Source organism: Zootoca vivipara, chromosome 6 (genome assembly GCF_965207765.1).
Source record: "Zootoca vivipara chromosome 6, rZooViv2.hap1.1, whole genome shotgun sequence".
In the NCBI taxonomy this organism is placed as follows: domain Eukaryota; kingdom Metazoa; phylum Chordata; class Lepidosauria; order Squamata; family Lacertidae; genus Zootoca; species Zootoca vivipara.
Window position 1 is genome coordinate 47,760,834 of NC_142589.1, and position 25,729 is coordinate 47,786,562.

General features: G+C 42.7%; 1 protein-coding gene across 1 annotated transcript in view; it reads left to right on the forward strand.

Annotated features, from left to right (window-relative positions):
• NECAB2 (N-terminal EF-hand calcium binding protein 2) overlaps positions 1-25,729 on the forward strand; it is a 152,800-nt gene that overhangs the window by 63,636 nt on the left and 63,435 nt on the right. Inside the window, exons 4-5 of the mRNA XM_035119359.3 lie at positions 3,859-3,884; positions 9,149-9,246. Coding sequence (XP_034975250.2) covers positions 3,859-3,884; positions 9,149-9,246 — 124 coding nt within the window. The remainder of the gene's footprint in view (positions 1-3,858; positions 3,885-9,148; positions 9,247-25,729) is intronic.

A 25,729-nucleotide genomic window follows, 5' to 3' on the forward strand; every position in this document is an offset into this window, starting at 1 on the left:
TCAATTCTTTCTTTCTTCTTTTACAAATGCAGCTTGACTGTTTTTCATTTGCAGCCCAGCTTGAGTTTCAAGAGAAAACTTGAAATTTCTCACATCTGACATCATATGTGACCTAGGGCTCAGGAAACATGGGTGTGGTTTGAGTAAAACAGCCTGTGGTCCAAAGACCAGAAATTCCGTCTCCCTGTTGTAAACCTACTGCTAAATCAGGCCCTATAGTACTTCTTTTGAAGCCAAAGATGTTGAGCCTAATTTGCAGCAAAACAAATATTTGGGTGAAGGGTGTTATTTAAAATAAAATAAAATAACCTAAACACAATGCTTTTGAGTGTGTTGGGCTGGGCACATTCAAGTCAAAGTTAAGGCTTTTTCTATAATCCTTTAGCTTTAGAGATACTTGAGAAATTTGATTTTTGTGAATGAGTTGACATTATCAGCACCTCCAGACTGATGTGAAAATCAGAACTTGGTTATCTGCCAGCTTCCTCACTTCCCTGAATGTTCTAACACGGTTCTTGTCTCAAAAACATGTAACAAAATTAATTTTAAAATGCATAGTTTGAGAGACATCACATTAAAAAAAATCTGTGCTTTATGAAAAAAATACATGAGAGAAGGAATTTAGGCTACCTCTTTCCCTGATGAGCAAGGTTTTCATTTGCTGGGGATTTTTGACATGGGGAAGCATCTAGGAATTGACCCCATGCCAGCAGTATGAAAGAATGCACCATAAGCTATATCTGAATTTATGAAGCAACCTTAAGAATTCCAGCAATGAAAGGCTTTTTTTATCATTCTTTCTCCATAATCCACTTAAAATTTGACCCATCAGTCAAATCAAGAATGAGTCTGAGTTAATCAAACAGTTCTCTAGCATATTAATAAAACCAGTAAAATAAAAAATTCTAGGACAGAAGGTTTTTTTTATTATTGCCTTACAAGGCAGTGGCAGCATTTGCAATAAAGCTGTAAGGCTCTGGTTAGCACATCCATAGAAGGATGGATAGACTGGTTAGCACATCCATAGAATGTTTGTTCTGCATATATGAGCATATGACAGAGGTGCAAGAGGAAGTGCAGATTAAAGACAAGAGGATATACATTGCACATGTCAGACAGAGGTATAGTGGAGCTAAGGAGACCCTCTTTCAGCCTCTGACCAATGCTGTTTAGAAGAAACAGCTGACATACAACCTTTCTGGGATAATTTGTCCATTCCAGAAACTATAGCTCCTTGAGTGTTTGTTAATCATGTAGTTATGACTTTAGAACCAGAAACCTGAAGGCATGCCCCTCCGGAGCTTGCCACTCACAGCCTTAATGTTTGCTGAGGGACCCTGGTTTACAGATGAAACCCATGGGGGTGCAGTGTGAGGTCTTCTTAGTGGTGGCACCCCAGGAATTTTGATTGGAGTCAAAACTTCTGAGCTTTCAATGGAGCCTTAAGATGCATCTCTTTTCCTTAAGTGTTAGGGAGTGTTTGATGTTGCTCAACATCAGATGCACTGCTGTGGTTGTAGTGTAATAGTTTGGCTTCAATATTCCCATCAATGCTTATGTGGTTTTGTTGTATTTATTGTTTAGTTGCTATAAGCTACCTTAAGATATTGATGATGAAGGATGACTGAATGAACTAAGGAACTCTAGAGCGGTGCAGCAAGAGAGGCATTTCTGTATTGCAGTGGTTCCCAACAGGTGGTCCGGGGACCCCCAGGGGTCCGCGAGCTATGCCAGAGGGGTCCGCAAGATGCTATTAGAATAAAAAATATATTAAATATATTTCGTATGATAACAGATTTTTTGTTTTGGCCGCTTCCTGCATGAGCAGAGTCTAGCGCAAAACTAGAATTAGATAGAGGCAGTAGTTCTGCTGTATGCCGTTAGGTGGCGCTTTACAAACACTACTGTTTTGCAAAGAGGCAGCGCGTGCATTCTACTAACGCTCACCTCCCCAAGATGCTTTGCGCACGTCGGCTTCATTTGTGCACTACTGCGCAGGTACCCTGTCTTCTCCATTCCCCTCCCTCCTCCCTGGCGCGCGCTGCCTCTTTGCAAAACAGTAGTGTTTGTAAACAAAGCGTTGGACTATGCAAGGACTACAAGAAACTTGGAGATAAGGCAATGAAAAAGATCCTTCCATTTGCAACCACATAACGGTGTGAGCAAGCATTTTCTTCCATGTGTTTCATGAAAAACAAATATAGGAATCGGCTCGACATGCAGTCGGATTTCAGAGTGAAAGTTTCAAGTTTGGAACCTAATATTTCAGAAATAATGGCCTAAAGGACAGATTTAACTCATCTCATTAAGAACTGAAAATTAAAACTAACTGTATACTGATGGAGTACTCTGTTGTAACTGTAAAAAATGTATAAATATAAAATATAAAAAGGCTCTTAATTTGGCTCTCACTTTTTAATTTTAGGATTAGGAATTAATGGGGGTTCTTGTCACAATAGCGGCTCGATGAGGGGTCCTCGAGAAAATTTTGTTGGGAACCCCTGCTGTATTGTGACTCATTGCTTGCTGTTTTGAGAGATGATTACAGCAGTACAGTACAAAGGCAAGATTTTAATAGGACCTTGGACAGCTCCATGCAGGGCTCAGGGTAGAACCAGCATAAGAGCAAAGCTCAAATGTTGTTTCAGCAGCACCCATAACCCAGAGGTGCATATATGACAAAATTCTGCAGTGGCGCAGGAAAAACAAAGATGAAATTCAGCAAAAAAAAAAAACACAAAAAAAACACAAAAACACCACAAACCAGCTTCCTAAGAATCTCAGCTTTCTTTTCTTTTTTAGAAAAAGTTTATTCATTAAAAAAACATACAGTTCAATATAATAATAAAAAGATCTCTGTGGTTTACATTAAAAAGTACAGATAAGAAGCAATAAAATTTCCAAAAATGTAAGAAAAACAGAAAACATGTGTTCCACAGATAAAATCAGCAGTGTTCAAAACAGAATTAAAAATTAAGAGGCAGAGTCCAGGAAAGCTTGGGTAGATATATATGCTTTTAAGAGGCATTTAAAGGTAATTGCTGCCTCTGCATTCCAGAGTGTGTGTTTTCACCCACTGGCTGCAAAAAGAGACTTGAAAGGATGTGGACAATGCTTGCTGAAATTTCAGGAGTCAAGGAGGCAGCTGGATAAGACATTTCAGACAATTCTTAAAAACATAGAATTGTCAGTCCAACTACCTGCAATGCAGGAATCACAACTAAAAAAAACCTGAATTATGACCAGCCTACCTCCATTTAAAAAACTCGAATGAGAGCCTGCCACCTTCCAAGATAGTCCATTCCATTGTTGAAAAGCTCCTAGTATCAAAAAGTTCTTCCTTATATTTAGCCCACATTGTGATTAGCTAATATACCAATAAATTTAGCAAAATAGCAATATTATGCAAAATGAGAGAAACTATGTAGATATGATCAAGTTGTGTGATTCTGTCCGCAGAATTTAATTTGTGTTAAGGCAAGGAATGCACAGCTAAAACATAACCCTGAAAGTACTATTTGTCCCTGCCATGATCTGCATAAATGAGATTTTACTGTACACTAATTACCTTTCATTGCATTCATTTGTTAACAACAACAAAAGCAAAATACAATATGTGCAAAGTGCAATTCAGTGTATTTAATTACAATTGGATCAGGAATGCTTGATGTGAAAGTCCCGGCGTGTGGCTTTTGAAATGTACGTTTCATTGAGAACAGCAATATATAACATCTTTGAACATTGGTAGTGATCTTGTTCTGGCTCCACTTTTTCTCAGTTTCTTGCAGCTCCCGCTTTCCCTCCTTCTAATTTTGTGTATTCTTATTCTTTCCTGTCTTTCTTTTCTTTATTTCAAAGCAACGTGGATACGAAGGAACTATGTGGTGAGTATCTTATCTTTTGGCAGCTCAGCAAATTCCCTGATCAGCTTTGTTGGTTATAACAGCATTGGTATGCCTGTGTTCAGTAGGAACATTTTTAGGTATGTAGTCAACGGCCCTGAGATCTACAGTATAGGGTGGTGTACATATTTAATAAGAATAAGAATTGGAAAGTGAGCCAGACCAGTGACCCATCTGACTCAGTATTTCACTGATATCATGGCAGCATCTCCAACGTTTCAGGCAGTCGTCCTTCCCAGCCTTACCTGGAGAGGCCAGTCATTGAATTTGGAACCTCGTACTTGCAAAGTGTGTCCTCTACCGCTGAGTTACACCCCATGCCTAAAAAGAGACCTTCTTATTTAAAATCAGTCACAGGAAGCAGCCTTACATGGAATCAGACCATGTTGCTCTGAATTGTCCCCAGCCTGGGATCCTTTGCATGCAGAGCACATTTTCTAACAGCAGTGCTGATCAAACCCTGTCCAAGTACCTCCAGCAAAGTCAAGGCCACACATTTTATCCTTGTTAGTTGATGGTAAGTGAAAAGAAAGTGGGTTGCTATAGGAGAGTGTCCCCACATGCACAGCAGCAGCACTTCAGCCCTAAATGAACACAGGAAGCTGCCTTATCCTGAATCAAACCATCCGTCCACCTAGCTCACTATTGTCCACACTAACGAGACAATGCCAGGGATTAAACCTGGGGCTTTCTACATGCAAAGCAGATGCTCTACCATGGAGCTACCTATCCAGGCAACTCTAGTTGTAGTGTCTGAGATATCATCCAGACAGAAATAAAAAATATATATAATTGCCTTATCCATATAAGGAAGGCAGACCAGTGCTTCACCTAGCTCAGTACAGTGGTGCCTTGGCTCTGTTTCTGAACGTTTCAATTCCCAAACGGTGAAAACCCAGAAGTAAGTGTTTTGGTTTTTTAACGTTCCTTGGAAGCTGAACGTCCAACGTGGCTTCCAATATGCAAAAAGCCTAGCTGCTAGCCAATCAGAAGCTGCACCTCAGAATTTGAACGTTTCGGAAGTCAAATGTCCTTCCAGAATGGATTACGTTCAGCTTCCAAGGTTGCACTGTATTGCCTAAATCTGGCATGGGGGATCTTTCCTAGCAGGCAGACCCGACTATTATCTCCTGGCCCCTCGCAGGCCAAATGTGACATCACTATGACATCAGGAGCTGCTGTGCTCTGAAGCCATGATTGCTGCAAGCAGCCCTGCACTGCTCTTTAAATCTCCAAAAGAGAGCTTTAAAGAGCAACACAGAGCTGTTTTCAAAATGGCTTTCAAACAGCCCTGTGCTGTGCTTTAGCTGAGTGTTCCTGTTCCCAGCCTACGGCAGAAGTTCTGTATGTTCACATAGTTTGCTCCAGATTGTGTTATCCTGTTCTTGAGAAGGAATTTCTCTGGATCCTGGCATGAATGCAAGAATAAGAGCCCTCTCTGACCTTATGACTTTGTAGAATTGAACCCCTGCTCATTAGCTGATGAGCAGGGATTAAATCCTGCTGACACTCAGCCAATGAAGAATGTCTTTGACCCTCATCAAAGTGACATCAGTTGATTGGCAGGTGGGCATGGTTTTTTTTGAGAAATAGCATTGCAGGCCAATTTTGACCCCCTCTGTGGTCTGAGATTGGCCTACAGGCTGAAGGTTCCCTGCCCCTGGTCTACATTGACCAGCAGTGGCTCTCCATGATTTCTGACAGAGGTTCTTCCCAGTTCTACCTTGAAATGCCAGGGATTTAACCTCTTGCTCTTCAGCAAGATCTGAGAAAAGAGGGGGAATGGGTTCAGGTGAGTTCCACACTCATAAAAAGTATATGTGACTGGAATGCCATTCCCCCAGGGTTTGAGCGGGCTCTATGCACAACACATAGAGAATATATAATAGCAGAACTTGTTGGGCCAGGTTGATGAACCCTTTGGGCACCCCATTGGTCATTTCCATTCACAGATCCCTTTCACAAGTTGGTTGATTGTATGAATGGGGGTCATGTAAGACTCAAATTGCAGGGTTGAGGCTGGCCTGCCTGTCTTTGTGACACATGGAAGCTTTTGGTCAACAAACAGAGTGCTTGTCCAGCCCCAACCCCCCAAGTCACAAGTAGATTAGATTGTGCTTCTCAGACTGTTACACTGAGGTAGGAAACAGAAGTGGGGAAATTAATGTTGCTAGACAATTCTCTTAACTAGGACATCAAGATTGAGATCAAGTTGAGAAAGGTAGTGGATACATACTTTATCTTCAGATGTTTATGTACTTTGCTAAAAATAAACTCTTGGCCCAAAGGCACAACAGAAACATCTGGCAAATGCTTACCTGCACTTGATTGTAATTGCACCTACAGCGACCTAGGGATCACATAGCCCACTCAGGATTAAACTCCTCTTACCAATATGTCAACATGCGTAACCCCTGTTCAGCTGTTGTTTTCCAGCTAGGGATGGAAGAGGAATTAGATTCAGTTCTCATTTAAAGATGAAGCTGCCTAATTTGCACTCTCTGAAACAATGCACAAACTGAAACGCAGACACCGTTTGCAATCCTCCCGAATTTTGCAATGCACTTATCTCTCTGAGTAATGTGTGCAAAAAATCATATACTATGCAGAGATATAAATGTGTAGATTGGTGAAATCCACACTAACATGCTGATTCATTTTCATAAGGATTTTTTTAAATAAAAAGATAAGCTGACATGGAAATGTGGAGAACTGAACTTAAGACTGGAGAAATGAGGAAACGAGAGAGAGAGAGAGAAAGAGAGAGAGAATGAATGAATGAATGAATGAGAGAGAATTCACGGATTTTCCCATCCCTGTCTAGAATGCCCACTTCTGTGCATGTTCTCTCAGCATCACTCTTCCAACTTCCTCCTTCAGCTCTAAGAGGCCCCTGAATGGGATGGGTGCTGAGAGGCTTTATTGTTGCTGGGGGGAGACTTCAAGGGCAACACTGTGCCCACTTTGGTGGCCCCCTAACTATTACAACCTCTTCAAAGTCATCTTGAGAATCTCTCAGTTGAAAGACCAGGGCATAAATAAGCCAACCTTCTAGTGTCCAGCAAGCAGCCATTGGGCTTGTGTTAGGCTTACCCTCAGCACTTATTTGCAAGTGCCTAAAATCTCCCGTTGGTCCAGGTGAAATCTCTCTCTTGTGTTTGCAAAGGCTTTTTAATCAAAATTACAATTTAATCATGTTTTGCATGTGCAGCTTTTCAGTGCCTGCCCTTGCCAAAATCGCGGTCGTATTTTTCTTCTTCTCAGGTTTTATGGACTGTGTCACAAGTTTTGCTTTATCATCTCCAGAAAAGGTTTTACTTCTTCCATTCCTCATTTCTAAAAGCCATTCCTTCCATTTCTAAAAGCCAACTCTCCAAAGCAATTTGTTTATTTATTTTTCACTCCCTTGTATGGTGAGGAAATATCTGCAGCTGCTGGAAATTAGGTGGCTGGGTTTTTAAAAAAAATCAGGCTCAAGCCGCTGTGGATCACAGTAGAAGGAGGACTCCTCACTGCTCTTCCAGCAGTTGCTATCGCTCCCTTCATCCTGCATGCTGTTCAGAAAGATATATGGCATTTTAATTAAGCCAAGGGAGGCTAATTAATGGACTGTCTTTTGAGGTTATTTATAGGAGAGTTCTGTAAGAAATGTCAATTCAATATGAATTGCTTCTTCTTTTCTAATAGAGATTATGTTAGCACCAATTTCTGCACTTTATAAAAAAATAAAGACGGAAAACTTACTTAGATCTAGATCTGCGGGTGGAGGTTCATAGATAAGTGTCAGGAGTGGGAATCAGAGGCAGGTCAGCAATAAATCACACTGTGTCAGTGAAATTAACTCTTTATTCAAGGAAACAAGGTTAGCTCAGGAGGCCAGGCCTAGTGAGCACAGCAACACACCCTGGTAGATCCCCACAGTTGCCTAAGTCTCCTCCTCCCCTGTGTACTCCCTAAGCAATCTGAGACTCCATTGCCATGTTTGTCTCTGCTCCTCCCTCTTCATACCTCTTCTGGTCCTAGGAGATCAGAGTGGTGGGGAACTGGTCACAACAGGAGGAGAAGACATCCTGGTTTCTTCACCAGCCTAACTCATATCAGCCTCTTGGCTCCCTTCCTCACCAGCCTCTGCTTCTGGCTCTGACTCTGAACTGCCTCTGCCACAGACTCTCCCTGCTCACTAAACCCTGTTACCACTTCAGCTTCCACCACACCTCCTTTCTCTTCTCCTTGGGGGTTCCCCAACTGGTGCCTCACACATCTCCTTTGCATCCAGCCAGTCCATGACATCAAGATCTGCCTTCCTAAACCTAGTGCCATCCAGTTGTTTTGTACTACAACTAATAGGATTGTTTTATTGGATTATTTCACTTACAGATATTTTTGAGGGCTGTGCATTTGGTCCAGACAAATTTCAGGTCCTGAACGAAATCAGCATGACTCAGGCTGATCTGGGATTTGCCTGGACTAGGTCAAGGCAGCCCTAGATCACCTTGAAAAGGCATCCCCCAACTTCGGCCCTCCAGATGTTTTGGACTACAATTCCCATCATCCCTGACCACTGGTCCTGTTAGCTGGGGATCATGGGAGTTGTAGGCCAAAACATCTGGAGGGCCGCAGTTTGGGGATGCCTGACCTTGAGTCAGGTCCACATGGACTAATCTGGGGCTGTCAAAAGAGAGGTAGCACAGGCAGGATATGATCCAGGCAAGATCTGCTAACAATCCTGATCAAATGTGTTAGGGGGGTGACAAATGGTTGCGGTCTCCCTCTTTCTTCTGCACATTTCAGCTTAATGGTGTTCTGGCCCAGCCACAAAACAAATCTCTTCAACTACTATCTTGGTGTACAGAAAAGGTCATGCAAATTATCCCTCAAAAATAAATGTAGCAGAACAGTAAGAACTTGCCTTCAACTATCAACAACCCTTTGAATAGGTCTTCAAGCAGAGGCTGGACAACCACCTGTTGGGACTAGCATTGCATTTCCTACAAGCCTGTCGCCACTGCCCAGCTCTATGATTTGAACCCCTTTCACCTACTAAACACAATGGAGTGCACTGTTTTTAGAAGTTGGAATATTTCCTGGCCGGTACACTTTGAAACAGCAAGTTATCAATTTGGACACTTTGAAACAGCAAGTTATCAATTTGGACAGTTACCTTGAGGCAAGCAAGTATGATTAAAATGTTATCCTTTATTTTTCCCTCCCTTCTCCTTTAATCCTGCAATATCCTTGGGGTCCAGATTATTTTACCGACCACATGGGAGATTATGAAGATGTTTTGGCTTCCCTGGAGACCCTCAACCTCTCCATTCTGAAGGCCATGGATTACACCAAACGGGTGAGTGTTCATTATGTCATATATATACAATGCATCTATAGCTGCTAAAGTTCTGGGTGGGTCAAAGCTGGATTCTTGGAGTGTGTGACTTCTTTATTTGGGGGTAGATCCTGCTGAAGGAAATGTGGAGAACTGATGCTTTTCTGGTCCCCCAGTGCACATGAAAACTGGGGGCTGGGTTATACAAGCCCAGATGCTAGAGGGAAATAGGTTTTTTAAATGAAAAAAGACAAATGAGTGAAAGAATCTGGCAGGGCATTGGATAAGGTGGGGAAATGGCCTTCAATTTCTTAGGATTGCAACCTAAGAATGTATAAGCAAATGAACTCCATGTCTACAATGGACTCTTTACTGAAACAAGTCAGAAGCCAACATGATGAATGGCATGGGTAACTTTAAGCCCGTGTGAGAATAAGGTGGCATGCAGACAGACTGTTTGCAGCTGGCAATATACCTCAAGGCAAAGATGAGCCCCTTAAGCAAGGTGTATCCTCCTCAGATTGCAGGATGAAAACCCCAGCAACTGCTGTTTTCAAGCTTAGTTTGTCAATATTTTATGAAGCCTCATGCACCATTCAGATGTCCTCCCACCATCCAATGGACATGGCAGAAGCCTAATAGTGCTGCCTTCTCCAGCTTGTCCCTGTCCCTGCAGGGCCAACCAGATTTCCTGGATAGCCTTTGAGCAAGATCTGAGCTCAAGAGCAGTCTCCCTACTTGTGACTCCTTGCAACTGAGTTTCAGAGGCTTGCTGCCTCTGTCGGTGGAGGTAGAACAAGTTCCTTATGAGACAGAGAGAGATGGAAATGAAGGCCAAGAATATGTTCTGCTTTAAGTTCCTTTGGCTACTTATTCCTCAGAAACAGGCTTTCTGTGTAGAGTGACTTTCATTAAAGTTTGTGTAATATGTTTTCCCCCTTCTGGTCTCTCCTATTCTTGAAGAAATAAATTGCTTTTCATTTCAAAGGAAAACTCTGATATGCCCTTGAGTGCAGATGTGTTTCTAGCCCTGCTTCCTGAATTGCCAACCAAATAGGCTAAACTAATCTATTAGAAGGAAAATCCTCTCCAGACACTATTTGTTGTAATCCCCCACATACTTTTTTTAAAAAGAAACTTTTAAAGCAAATGCAGGTGCAAGGTTCTAAATGTGGCATATTGGATGTGTCTTATTAACATTTTTGCTATAGGCCTGTTTTACTTGTGAAGTGCTTGTATAAGCCATTTTAATTGGTGTTTATACTTTGTGTCTTGAAAAGAACGCTGGTAGTTTGTTTCTTTTAAGGAGACATGTGGCAATTATTTTCTGTGGGGGAAGCTTGTAAACTATCTCTGGTAATTAGGCACTAAAGTATACAAGCTAAACAAAGTGTGGGACTGTAATTACTTTCTGATTTAGGGAGATCTGCTGCTGTCGCATCCAAGTGGTAGGTGAAGCAGAAAGTTCAGAAAATTGTTAAAATAATAATAATCAGTTTTCTTCCATGTATGAAGTTCTATTTCATCTTGGGCCCGGACCACTGATGGCTTAAAATTGTCCCAGCTGTTGTATTTACTCATAAATTGTGCCGTTTAAATAAAATCTGCCTGAAAGTGGTGGAAGCCAAGTCATGATTGTTCAGTATATGGTACTTCTGTGTTGCCATCTGTGCATTTTTCCAGTGCAAGGCTAGAAATGGTGTTTCAAAGGATGAGCTGGTGAACAGCATCAGATGATGTTTCCGTTTATACTGAGTAAATGGTCAGAAATCATCTCTCTCTCTCTCTCTCTGCCTAGAATATTTGATAATTGTATTGCAACCTGTCTGTAGCCCCTTGAGGCATAGCTGCAACACAGACCTGGGTAGCAATGCCAAACAGTACCCTCTTTCTTCATTGTGAGGGTTCAAGGACATATTCCAACCAGGCAAAGGGTGCAAAGTAGGGCTGGTGACATGGCATGTGTAGAGGGGGGGTGACCTGAGGAGAGTCTCGAGGGCCAGGTAAAGAGGCCTGGAGGGCCATTGTTTTTTAGCTACAGTTTATTTTAATTATCTCTTGAATGTTTTTAAATACTTGTTTTAACTGTTTCATCAACATAATTTTTAAGTTACATGTTATTTTTTTTGTGAACAGCTGAGAGGTTTCCTTACCAAGTGATAATAGAAATTTTGTTAAACAATATAAATGACAAGTAATGTTAAACAGAAATATTTTTGAGTCAATAAGCTCATGGCTTATCACTTTGGTTCCCTCCTTGAAAACTGATGTTCTCTCAGCTATAATTCTTCACTCCTGCAGGAGGAAAATGTAAGTCATGTTCAAAATTCTAAGGACTGAACTAGACGTTATGTGGGAAATTCATGAAGTATCCAGTGGCAGGTTTTGTATTATTGAAAAGCAGCTGTGGGAGGCTGATGCTCAGAGCAAAGGAGTGGCAGGTGGCTGGCTGCTGAACTCTTCCCACCATGCACCATGTGTTTCCTCAGAATCATTCTTCCCAAAATCTGGGGACCTATTTACTTACTTCTTTGGGGAGAAAAGTAACTTGGGCTTCATGATTATTTATTTATTTATTTATTTATTTATTTATTTATTTATATTTTTGCTATGTTCTTCAGCCATGAAAAGTTCCCAGAGTGGCTTCCAGTGATAAGACAGTCCCTGCCCTCAGGCTTACAATCAAAGATGCAACACAAAAGGAAAAGGAGATCAGGAGGGAGGAGGTGGGGCTAGGGGAAACCAGAGTCAGGATTTTGATCATATACAGATGATGATAAAAGAATGGATTTCACACCCCTTAGTATTATACTACTCCCAATTCCTAGATCAAAACAATGTCCCAGAATATATATCCTGCTATAATAACTTGCGTGTACTTTGGGAAACAACTAATGACAATGTTTGCATTAAAACTTTGCGGCTGTTTCCTTCCTGTGTTGTGTGTGGCTGAAAGCAGCCTTGGGAGAGATCAGAGTTAACTTTGTAGTCAAACTACAATTTATTGGGCTTAAGCTCACTTTGCAAGTCTTTTCTTATTTGTAGGAGGAAGATCTAAAAAATAGGGCATTTCTGGTTTTGTTTTTGTTTTTTTGAGGCTCAATTGAATAAGAAATACTTGGTCTTAATGTAACCCATGCAGTTCTCTTAATTGCTTTCATGACTGGAAAGAAGCTTTCCTGCTGATGTCTCACATCTTCAGTAAGAAACTCTTTAAAAAAAACGGCAAAGCAAGACGTCTTGGGAAAGGGCAGCTCCTGTAAGTCTGGGGGACTAATGGATTGTCAAAAGCAGATTTGCCATAAGATGGCCTGAAAACAAGGGAGAGAGCTACCTGGTGACTTTCGATGGCTTCCTATTATATTTATGACAGTGGCTGAGATGGTGGACCACTGAATAATTGAAGAGAGCTGTGGAGCCAGTGGACTTCGCCTAAAGCAGTATAGCTTTAGCATTAGTGAAGAGCATTAGTGCTGCATAGCACTTAGTAAGGAGGTTGAAGAATTCTGAAGAAAACAGATATCAGTGGAAATTGTCAGTGTTTATTTGGAAGAGAGACTATTTCTGCCCAATCAAGCTCACAGTTCTTATGGAAGGTGAGAAGTTTGCCAAGGAGGGCTGAGCAGTGGACAGGGGCCTTCACACACCAACCTCTGGGGAAGGTGGAATGTGACAGGCCGCCAGCAAATGAGGCAGCTGACAGAGGATCAGGCTGCAGACAAAGCAGTCTCACCTTGGGATACTGATGGAAGACGACAATGTGGGAATATTTGAGGACTTGAAGTTTGAATGAGTACAGTAGCATGCATAGTGTATTGTCTGCAAACCAGCTTCTATGACACACACACACACACACACACACCCGCAGGGTGAGGTAATATGACCTTGGCACAGAGGTCAGGCAGCTTCTGTAAGAGGTAGGAGTAGGGTGACTTTGGTACACACTTGTCAAATTACAGAATTATGGGGTTTTGGGGAGGGAGCCAAAATAGCTAGATTTGCCAAGACCAAACTGAGCCAAGAGGCTTTGCGTTCCTTTGGCTTTGCGATCCTGTGACTGGACAACATATGTCAGCTATTTAAATGCTATGCTGAAGCACTTTTTGAAAATGGCGCCTAAGATCTGCAGAGATTTCACAATTCTGTAAGCCCAAACTATCCTCATGATGATTGACCTGCTTGATAAGCTTGTGTTGAGTTGAAAGTTTCTTCTGTTGGCTGGTGTGTTCTGTTATTCTCGATTTAGCTAAGAATTTCTGCTCTTGAAATTCCACCAGATAACTGTGGGGTGGCTAACTTTATAATGCCCTCATTATGCCTCTGAAAATTCTCACCATCTGCCCATGGACTTCAAAAGGAAAACTGCTAGGCTGGTAAACTTGATTTTATCACAAGCACTTGTTTCAATGTGTTTGTATACTCTCATTTTTCATTTCCTTGCAGAATTGGTTTGGGCGCTCACAAACAACAGCAGATGAGAATGTCAATCTGTTTTTCATTAGACTGAGCCAACTCGAGCAATGCCTGGATCCCTCTGAATATACCCGATTTGTCTTAGGATTTGAGCCTTGGCCAAATCCAGTGCATAGCCTTGCTGGCCAGCCCTTCAGAGAAGCGTCTGTCCCCTGCAAAGCAGGACATGTAACCACCTTGTATTGCACTTTCCCCAGAAAGATGAGACTCAACTCTGGGAGAATGGGGAATACAATAACCTTTCAAGTTGTATTCACCTTGGCTGATTACTTTTCTCTCCCTTATATAGATATATTTTCCTTCAGATCTGCTGAGCAAGCTCCATAATAACTCATTTTCACACCCATTCCTGCAGAGAGCAGGTTTTTATATGCTGCGTTCCCTTGGAGAATACAGCATTGTGGCAAAAGGGCTGTGAATCTTCTACATTTAACTATCATTGCTGTTAAGTATAGTAAATGTATAGATAACAAGATATCCCCAGAAGGAAAATTGCAATTTTTTTAAAAAAATTGCAGGACTTGTTGATTGCACTTGCAAAACCCATGCCGAATTTGTGTCCTCAGATTTCTTTCACATGTGTTGCTCTGTTTGATCCTGGTGGTGTTTTCAGTCCCCCAGCTCCTGTCCCAAGTCAGCCATCTATTGATTTATTTTATTTGTTAGTTGCATTTTTATTCCACCTTTATCTCCAAGGAGCTCAAGGTGGCATCCATGGTTCTCCCTCCTCCTCATTTAATCCACACAACAACCCTGGCTGAGTGGCAGCGACTTGCCCAAGGTCACCCAGTGAGCTTCATGGCTGAGTGGGGATTCAAACCCTGGTTTCCTAGATCCGAGTCCAGCACTTTGAACACTACACCGGTATCTACTGTGTGGTGTAGTGGTTAGAGTGCTGGACTGGTATCTACTATGCATCTACCATAACATCTACTGTAGAAGTTTACAGAAGCAAATAATAATTATTGGAGGCTTGTCCTTTAAGTCAAATGGGGCACTGTGCCACCAAGCAGGGCCGGTGCTAGGGTTTTTTGCACCCTAGGCGAGATCACCTTCTGGCGCCCCCCCCCCGGGTGTCTGCTTCCTCCCTGCGGGCCTGGCCCAGCCTTCACCCCCTTCCCTTCCCAGCGCCCCTCCCGCTATGTCCTCCACACTCTGCTGCCCTTGGTGCTCCGGACACGCCTTGCCTGCACCGGCGCCGCTGCTGCCATCCGCCCTGGACGCGGGTAGGTGGCGTCGGGGCACAGTGCCCGCGCAGCAGAGCAAGTCCTGTGAAGCCAGCAGTGCTCCCCGTCATGCCAGCGCCCCCTCCATTTTGGCACCCTAGGCAACTGCCTAGTTCACCTTAATGGACGCACCGGCCCTGCCACCAAGCTCAGTCTGTCCTTAACCAGCCCCAACCTGCCTGCCTTCTTAGTTACAACTAGCCCACGGGGGGGTGCTCTATTGGTCATTGGCACTAGCTTCACCTACAGTTAGTCTCTCTTTTTGCCCCAATGGACACCAGCCCTACCACCCACCACAATATTATTATTTTGTAGTCTCCACTTCCCTGAACAGAGAGTTGCAGAGACTGTTGGAGGAGAGGTGATTGGAGTGTTACAGCACTTTGTTGTGCATGATACATTCACAAGTATGACATAAGTGGAGGATAAGCACTCATAGCAAAACCACTGATGCCCACCATATCAACCAGAGAGAGGTATACACATCCCAAGGTGTCTTCAGAGCTCACAGCCATCACCCATTGCAACTGATGTTCTTTCTGTCCAAAACTATAGTTAGTTTGACATACAATACCCACCCTTATCTGGGTAGTGGATGAGGATAATTCATAGTTGTCACTCACATTTCAGAAATGATTTTTACTAAGCCTGTTCTCCTACAAGTATTTCCTTTAAATAGACCGTGTCTCATTCTGACCCATAAACACCATGTGAAGGAACAGAATTTGTGCATGAAACATGGGCTGTCAAATACTTGCCTTATGCTTTAAAGGCTCTCCTGCACAGGAAGGCTAGAGGTTCACAGGAAGGTAAGATGTATGAGAGGATGCTTTGCTCGGGAAGTTGTACACAGGAGGGTCAAAGATTCAGCCAATTAAGGAGAAAGAGTGATGCAACCAGAGGTTTATTCTCCTCCTGATTGGCTGAAAGGTTAGGAGGAGGAAGGAAAATATTGTATGTAACTTGGAACGTGGGGAAATAAGTTAGTGAAGAAAGTCGAGGAGTCAAAGTTAGCGTGAAGTCACAAATCTGAAAAGGTGAAGAGTTGTGAAGAGAACATCGTAAAGAAGCACTGGAAAGTGTTAAGGAGCTTAGTTGAACAATGTCAGGAAGGAAATAAGACCATGAAGGGACTGAAAAGCTGAACAATGGAATGCAAATTGAAAGGTTTTGGCTAAAACAGCTGTACCTTCATGTTTCATCTTTAGTTTAGTTTAGTTTATTGTTACGGTTCTCGACCAGCATACACATATATACATAAAACAATCCAAAATGCAATCTAAAATATAAGCAATAAATATAAACCATTTCAACCATTATAAAAATTATTAGATAAAAGAAGATATCACTACTTGGGAGGGTACAACAAATGGTAGCAATGGATCATCTTTGGCTTTGTCCTGAAATTTTTGAGCACTACTTACTAGGTCGGCTCGGATTTTTATGGCTCTAGCACAGAACTTGGCTACCTTTGCTGTCACATTAGAGTTAGCATCTGAAAGAAGCCACTCTATATAGAAATTGTCTGAGCATCCAGGAAGCTCAACCAGTATTGTGTGGATGAGCTCGCCTCACACCTCCTTGTAATAGCTGCATCGCAGGAGTATGTGGCCAATAGTTTCCACTTCCCCAGATCATCTTTTGTTCTTATGGGTAACATCTCAAACTGAAATTATCTTTTTTCTTAAAAAAAATTCTTTGTAACTTCTTGCCTTACTAAATCCTGAAGTGTAAACATAGTTTCTTTGAGTTTTTTTTTGGGGGGGGATACTCTGATCTCTGGTTGTTCACCCCACATTTTTATTGTCAGAATGCTGACAGGAGTTGTAGTCCAACGACAGCTGAAGGGCTCCTGGTTCCCCAACACCAGCTATATTTCAAACTGGGTGAACTATGATGAACGTCAGCAACTTCACTCAGCGGAATCCCTGCTATGCAGAGACCCCAGTCCCCAAGCCTGATGAGCAGCACAGTGCAATGCATGGTGGCAACCCAATTGCTCTTGCCCATTTGTAAATAGGGGCCATGCAAATGCAAGAGAGAAAGAACACATAACTGGAGCAAAGGCTTTTCCAGAGCCAAGATATTGGGTGGGCTAGGTTCCAACTAAAGACATCTTCAGGAGAAGAGAGGAGGTCTGTGATAGTGGGACAGTAGGGGAGAAATATGTTTTTGAATGGAAAAAAATATGTTTTAGGCAATGGGATAAACCTTTAGCAGCTTTTTCAAGCAGAGCATGGAAAGTAATCAAAGGATTTGGGGAGTTGGGGAAGGTGTCTCAAGGCTCTGTAGAACCCAAACTGAGCTATAGGCAGTAGAGTAGAGAGTATGTCAGATCAAACTAGATTTTGCATTTGAATGCTGGTAACAATGCTGTATTCCCCTTGCTTCTTTTAAGAGCTGGATCCAAGTTCTGCGGACCAAATAGATTGTGGCCGTTTGCACCTTGCTCATATATATTTCAGGAGCAAAGAGCTTTGGGTAACCTGCCAGAAACATTCATAAATATTCACTTTGAACAAGTAGGACAGGTTGCAGATACTTCAGTTACCTTAACAGACCTGACCTGCCCAAATGCCACTTCTTATATTTCTACAGTTCTGGAATGAAAGCAAGCATTTGGCAATGTTGTCTTCTGCGCCCCTGTTCATACACCCATTGGAGCTGATGCTCAACTTGTGTGGCAGATGACCAATCATGCACATCATATAATGCATTCAATGCAGTCTCTTTTAAATCCAGGGGCAGGGGAAGAAATCGCTCAAAGTTCTTATTTAATTTCTTTTATCATTTTGCAGTTACAGTAGATCCCAAGCATATAAGTGCATGGGTTTGGGGGACGCTACTACTGGAGAAACCCAAGGGGTAGGCCCTTCTACTTGCTCAAGAAAGCCAAACTCTTACAGATGTTTTAACTCTTCCTCAGCTGGCTTTCTGGTGATGTGTAAGAGAATGCACCCATGTGTTAGGCACACTGGCTGAACAGTGTCATCAGTGTGTTTGCTTTCTTTTTAGCTTTCCAATTCTTTGAAACATTTCTTGATGGTTCTGGACTTCCACAGGCATATATCTTGACTGCTGTGTTCTGTAGTGGTGGATTCTGAGGGAGTGCATCATATGCACACTCAGTCATCAAATTCACAGGTGCACCTGTGTCAATGAAAACTTCAGCCTACTGTCCCAGTACGAAAATGTGGTGACATGGCAGACAGTTCTGTTTGAAAGCAGTTGTTTGTGTGGAATACCCTGTGTCAGGCATAGGCAACCTTGGCTCTCCAGATGTTTTGGAACTACAACTCCCATGATCCCTGACCACTGGCCCTGTTAGCTAGGGATCATGGGAGTTGTAGTTCCAAAACATCTGGAGAGCCAAGGTTGCCTATGCCTGCCCTGTGCGAACCTACTGGTCCTCTTCTTTTGGTGGTTCAGTCTGAACAGCAATTCCTTGCCTTTGGATGTAACTATGTGGTGTAATTATGCAGGTGGACCTGCATACTCTTGAGTAGTTATTTCTTTTCCCTTGATTATGGCAAGCTGTGCTTTTGGCTGGGCAATGGCCTCTGTGGGATCCTTTGTCATTGCAGCAGGTGACCTGAGCTGCCTTCAGAGACACCAGAGCCCTCAACATCCTTATCCCCTGAAGAAGGGGAAGCTGACTCTAGGGAGGGAGAAAGAGTCACGGGCTGTCTGCAGTTTTCAAGATTTAGATGAGGTCTGTGGAGGAGGAAATGAATCAGTCCAGTGAAACACTCTAGTTTCTGTGTGTGTGTTGTTGAAAGGAAGTGGCTGAGCAAAACCAAACTGTGCAGGGTGTCTGGATGAAAAGGAGGATGCCTCTGTGGCATTGCCTTACTGCGCAGTTGGCATCCGTGAGCTGGTGAGTGGGCAATAAATATCTTGGTCAGCATGAATCCATACAGCAACGTTTCCTCCCCTCCTTCAGTTGACAAACCGCTTTCCTTTTTTCCATATTGATACCTTTGCTTTCCAAGGTGAAGTGCCATCTTTTAACTAATTTCTGCAGTATAATTTCTGCGGTATAAAGACCAGACCACAGAAATCTAGTGCCTGTGCTGATTGGGGATCATGGGAGTTGTAGTTCCAAAACATCTGGAGAGCCAAGGTTGCCTATGCCAGGACTAGGGGCATGGACTCAGTGGCGGAGCTTCATGGGGGACAGAGAGCAGATGGGGCAGGGTTGGCACATGGCCCAGGGGCATGGCACACCGCCCACAGGGGCATGGCACGCAGCCTGGGGGTGTGGCACACTGCCTGTGGGAGGGGGTGCCCAGCACGGGCTGGGGGGGCAGCCATGATGGCACCCCACCAGGATCGTGCTGTGGGGGGGCAGTGCCATAGCTGCCAAGTATCCCGTTTCCGCCGGGAAAACCCCTTTTTTCTTACCGTTTCCCGGCGGTCTCCCGTTTAGTGAAAAATCCCGGTATTGTCCCTTAAATCGGCTTCTGCCCAGCGGCCATTTTTCTGGTGCCGCTTTGCCCTTCTATGGGCACCAGAAAATGGCGGCGCCGGCGCCAGAAGTCGCTTCTGCGCATGACCGGAAGTTGCGTGACACGACTTCCGGTGGCGATTTGCCCTTCTATGGGCATCAGAAAATGGCGGCGCTGGCGCCGGAAGTCACTTTTACGTGTTTTTGGTCATGCGCGGAAGCGACTTCCGGCGCTGGCGCCACCATTTTCTGGTGCCCATAGAAGGGCGAAGCGGCACCAGAAAAATGGCCGCTGGGCAGAAGCCGATCCCGGATCTTTACGTCCCGAACTTGGCAGGTATGGGCAGTGCGCTCCCCCTGCACTCCTCTTCCTCCGCCAGTGCGTGGACTCAGCTGCTCAGCATGCTGGGACCAATGGGGGAAGGGCTGCTCCAGAGGCAGTGCCAGTTCCAGAATGTGGTGGTCCCTTAGACAGCAACAGTTCATTGGGTCATGGTTCTCCTGTGTCCTGCTTCATTTGTCTTTTGATTTAAGGCCAGGACAGCTGAAGAGCTCTGAAGGGCAGCTGGGAACTACCTGTAGCTCCAGCATGAACTAAGCACAAATGAGTACAAGCTTCAATAAACCTTCCCCAACCTTATGTTCTCCAGACGTTGTTTCCTACAGCTCCCATTAGCCCAGCTAACATGGCCAATGGTAGGAGATGATGGGAGTTGTAGTCCCATGAAGAAAGTGGATAAAGAACAGGTTTTCTCCCTCTCTCACAACACTAGAACTACTGAAGCAGCTTGGGAAACGCAGAGTCAGCTCTGATCAGTGCCTTGGCCAGGTTTTAGAGGCTGTTTGGGCTATATTTCTCTTTCTTCAAGGGGAGAAGAGTCGGACACGACTAAACGACTAAACAACTAAACAACAACTACATTCAATTTCTAGAACCAATATTTTTTCCTCTTTTAAATACCTTTTTGCCATTTTTTTACCTTTTTAAACCCATTTCCATACTACTCCTATTAAAAAAAACCTCAAAATATATATCTCAACACTTAATTAAATTAGAAATGTCTAAGGAATTTGATTTCTGTGAATTCTGATTGTGAACTCACTTTTTCACATCTCCTGAGCTAATGAGATGTTCAGAAAATAATTACCCTTCAGATTTCACACTTCTCTGAATTCTGCTGTACAGTTCTTGGCTCACAAAATGTACCAACATTCATATTTTCAATAAAATATATTTAGAAAGACATGCATTAAGGTAAAATGCGTATTTAAAAGCATTATTAAATATGTATTGAAAACCATTTTTATTTATATAACTAAATACTTAAAATGGATTTTTGTACAGTTTAGTTTGTTTTCAAATCACAGATTAATGCAGAAAGAAGGAACCTACGAATACCTGAGAAACTGACATGACTGGAACCAGAATGATCCATCCTGCCTTCATTTGAATACATACAAACACATTTTTCTCAAATTATGCTTTTCAGTGTGAGTGTTCAATGCATATTTTGACATGTTTAAACTGCTGAGAAATGGGCTGCAACATTTGAAGGGCGAAATCCAGTGGGTTCCTGATTTCTGATCTGATCCAAGAGGTGGATCAAGTCATTTTGTTTAGGAATTTCCAAAGATCAAATTTAAGTGCCTGAACAAGGAACCTTTCTACTTCCACTTTTTAAAATCTCCACCACACACCCCTATCAAGACAGTACTGTACTTGAATTACAGAAGGGGCCTGTCTCTATTACAGGGGTAGGCAACCTAAGGCCCGGGGGCTGGATGCGGCCCAATTGCCTTTTCAATCCGGCCCACGGATGGTCCAGGAATCAGCGTGTTTTTTACATTAGTAGAATGTGTGCTTTTATTTTAAATGCATCTCTGGGTTATTTGTGGGGCATAGGAATTCGTTCATATTTTTTTTCCCTCCAAAATATAGTCTGGCCCACCACATGGTATGAGGGACGGTGGACCAGCCCACAGCTGAAAAAGGTTGCTGACCCCTTCTCTATTACCTTTTGTGATGGCCTCCTTTGCTATTTTTTTTAAGGCTCCAGGGGTGTGATTTGGGGCAAGTCAGGGATGTAGGTTCTTGTTGAGTTCATTAAGAATCCAGCCTTACAATGCAAGTAATGAATGAAGACTGTCTGAGCTGGAATGCACAATCAAGTACTTGGTATTTTCTATTAAACTTGATACCAATACAGTGCTACACTGATTTTGGGGGTGGAGAGCCATCTTCTAGATTTAGTCTGGTCAAGTTTAGCCATCCATCTTCATTTCAAATACAAAACATCTTCAGTCCTGGGTGTGTCTGGAGATCTTGCACAAACAGCATTTGACACTCAGGAATGAGTCATTCTTTTTAAAATTGTGAACTTTCTCTTCCGTTTAAAAATAATCATTGAAATATCTTTATAAAGAATGAAACCTGTCTCTCACACACAAAATAATCAGCTTCCCAGACTGCTCTAAAGAAAGATTTCTGGCAAAAAAGGACTTCTTTATCTAATAAATGTATGTAGCAGTTCCTTTTCTTTAGATCCAGGTGTCTTAGATTTTCTTTTGTGTAAACCTTTTTGCACAAAGACAAAGCCTCTTTCATATGTTAATACGTCTCCTTTATCAACTATTTGATTGTTTACTCATCAGCTTGATGCTGATTACCTACTATGCAAATTCTGTTTCCCCATGTCCACTTGTTGGAATAGCTTTAGCAACTCCCGAAGTATCTTGGGCCAAGCTGAAATGCTACAATATTTTTCTTTTTGACACACACACAAATTAAGACCCTAACTTGACTATAGTAAAGACAAAAAACCCCTTTTTGCAACTGGGTTTTTATGGGTGCTGCATTGATATCTGACCGATAAAAATAAGAGCAATGTGCCAGCTGCCTTAGGTAGCAGAATTGGTGGGAAAGACAAGGGGGAGTTTTAATGGAATCTTCCCCCTTCCAATTCAATTTTTTTTTAAGTACTCCAGAATACTTTGGGCTCAGCCATCCTCATTGGAAAGGCCAGTAAGGGATTGGGAATTTAATTCATCTGCACTCGCCTTGTTTTTGATATGACAGAAGTTGATTTTGTAGGCAATCTTGATAACTAGATTGTGAGTAAGCAAAAGTGGCCTGTGGGCATTTTAGAATTCAATTCCTCTAATGTTCTCCAACTGCAGGGTTTTCTTAATAATGGAAGCAAGAGGAGGTCTTGAAATTTCCCATTTAATGAGAAATGGATTCACTTCCACACGCCAGTGGAGCAGGGGGATTTTAAGCATTTGTTTGGCTCATTTGTGTCCAACTTTACAGAGAATAGTCCTCTATCTGAAGGGGTGTCCAATCTAAGTCCAGGCAGGACCTGCAAGAGTTCTGAGATTAGCCAACTACTGTAGCTGTGCACTGAGCAAACAGACAGGACACCTACTTACCGTACAGCCTTCCCCAATATGGTGAGATGCATCATAAACTATTTAAATTATAATAAGTATTTCTAAAATTGCATGCACACATATAAAAGTAAATGTGTCACCTTTTTACAGCTCCCGCCACCATGCCCTGCAACAGAATAAAATAATTATTTTCCTTTACTGCACCACTTCATAAGGAAAGTGAGGAACTGAATGACTGAATGCTATCTCTTTTATTTATTTTTAAAAAATCTGTGCTAGAGAAAGAGGATAGGGATCCAGAGATCATGCTTTGTTTAGTCATTTAGTCGTGTCCGACTCTTCGTGACCCCATGGACCAGAGCACGCCAGGCACTCCTGTCTTCCACTGCCTCCCGCAGTTTGGTCAGACTCATGTTCGTAGCTCCGAGAACACTGTCCAACCACCTTGTCCTCTGACGTCCCCTTCTCCTTGTGCCCTCCATCTTTCCCAACATCAGGGTCTTTTCCAAGGATTCTTCTCTTCTCATGAGGTGGCCAAAGTATTGGAGCCTCAGCTTCAGGATCTGTCCTTCCAGTGAGCACTCGGGGCTTTTTAATTTCGTGACTGCTCTCACCATCTGCAGTGATCATGGAACCCAAGAAAGTAAAATCTCTCGCAGCCTCCATTTCTTCCCCTTCTATTTGCCAGGAGGTGATGGGACCAGTGGCCATGATCTTAAGTTTTTTTGATGTTGAGCTTTAGACAATATTTTGCGCTCTCCTTTTTCACCCTCATTAAAAGGTTCTTTAATTCCTCCTCACTTTCTGCCATCAAGGTTGTGTCATCAGCATATCAGCATATCTGAGGTTGTTGATATTTCTTCCAGCAATCTTTATTCTGTCTTGGGATTCATCCAGTCCAGCCTTTCGCATGATGAATTCTGCATATAAGTTAAATAAGCAGGGAGGCAATATACAGCCTTGTCGTACTCCTTTCCCAATTTTGAACCAATCAGTTATTCCGTATCCAGTTCTCAGATGCAAACCCTAGATAATATTTTAGAGACTAAGACCTAAACCACATTTCTAATGGCTGTCATATTCGTATTGTTTATTGTTATATTCGATTGTAAATTCAAACTTAATTCGATTTTGTTTTATGTTCATTTAGTACGACATGTGAATCTGGTCTGGGACCATCATGAACTTCATTTCATTTCAATCTGTACTATTGTGCCAGGGAGTACAGTTCTGCTTAGCTTTCTCCCTGGGTTGCTTTTAAGTCTGCATGTAGGGAGCTTTTCCCCCCTTCCAGCATGCAAACTCCCACCTGTGCTCTGCCTGAAACAAAGGACTCAAAGGAAAGCTTGATTCTTCTGCACGTAGTAACTGTGCCCCATTCTCCGCTTGTGCTTCCCGGGGGTGAGAGGGAGAACCTGTTACCAGACTGTACCACTTTAGACTGTGGACGAGGAGAAGATTAAATGTAAAAAAGCAACTGCCAATAAGTCAGGGGGAGAGCTAGGCTAAGGCCGAATCCTATTCACAGGGAATCAAATTTCTCCCCCAACCATGCTCCTCATTTTGAATTCCCAATGGACATCCCAGGAGAAGAGCAAAGAAACCCAAAAGCTTCTGCTCAAATCCTGAGACCTAGGAACACAAGCAGGCCCTCAACTGGCACCTTTATAGTTAGCCTCTGAATGTGCCTCAGCAGAATGTAACCTAAAATGATGCTGAGCTTAAGAATTTAGAGGGACAAAAAGAAGAGAAATAAATGTCTCCTTGACTTCAGGTCCGGGCTGTCTTTTGAATCCAATGCTCATTAAAAGTCTCCAGGGTATTTTTCCTCCCCTGTGCTGGAGCTTTAAACTCTTGGCAGAAAACACTTTTAATTGCCCAGCATGTGGACTTCTAGAAGACTTAGCAAATGCAAGCTAAAGCCTTTAAGAGCTGCATCCTGAGGTCACATTAGCACCTCCAGACCCCTAGGTTTTAATGGAGGGCTGTTAAGTCTCTTCCATTTCCCCATGCAAAGACAAGGGGGGGGGCTTGAAAAAGTCCAAAGAGAGAAGCAAGTGTGCTGGATTCTTTATTACTTTAGCAAGATGGAAAGACACTAAGTGTTTTTACATGGTTTTGGGAAAGGCTGCAGAGTGCATCTGTTCAAACACTGAGTGCTGGAGCAAACTTTCCCAATCTGGTGCCCTTATAACAACCTAAATAGTGTTTTTTCCTATATATAAAAAAATGTTTAGGGGTGTTACGAGAAAAAACTGCTCCTTTTCCCTTATGGGGTACCCAAGAGCCCATATAGAGTCCTTTTGTAGGTTCTCCATCGGTAGGAGAAAATAACAGAGGCCAACCAGAGAATATTGAGAAGCAAAGCCGCTAGTAAGCCTGATCTTTATTAAAGCTGTTACAACAGGGTGCTCCCACACATGCAAGAGAGAGGAGGAGGACCCTGAGCCATGCGCACAAGCCCTTATATAGACATTTTAAATTGCCCGCCCTGGAGTCCAAGACCACCCCCAGAAACATCATATATACATCACAGAAGGGGTGTGGCCCAAGACCACCCCCTTAAAACATCAGAGAAGGGGTGAAAATCTGGGTGTGTTGTTTCTTCCTGTCTGCCAGGTTACCTGATTGGATTACCTGGGCATCCTGGCCACACTTTTGTTACGATAAGTACTCAATTCCTGAATCCAGGTCACAGGCTCATATATTAAATGTGCCCTTAAGGCAGGATTTGTGAAAAAGACAATGGGGAGATTTCCCATTTCTTTTGACCTTGCAGAGAAATATTTGAGGTCATTTTGGGGGAGAGAAAATGGTTTTAGGACTTTTCTGTGGGTTTCAGACGTGGTTTACATATTTGCATGTGTTTGCTTGTACATTTATGAACATCTATTATATATATATAAGACCTTAAAATTCTTATAACAGGGGTGCTCTCATTTTGACTCAAGAAAATCACCATTTTATA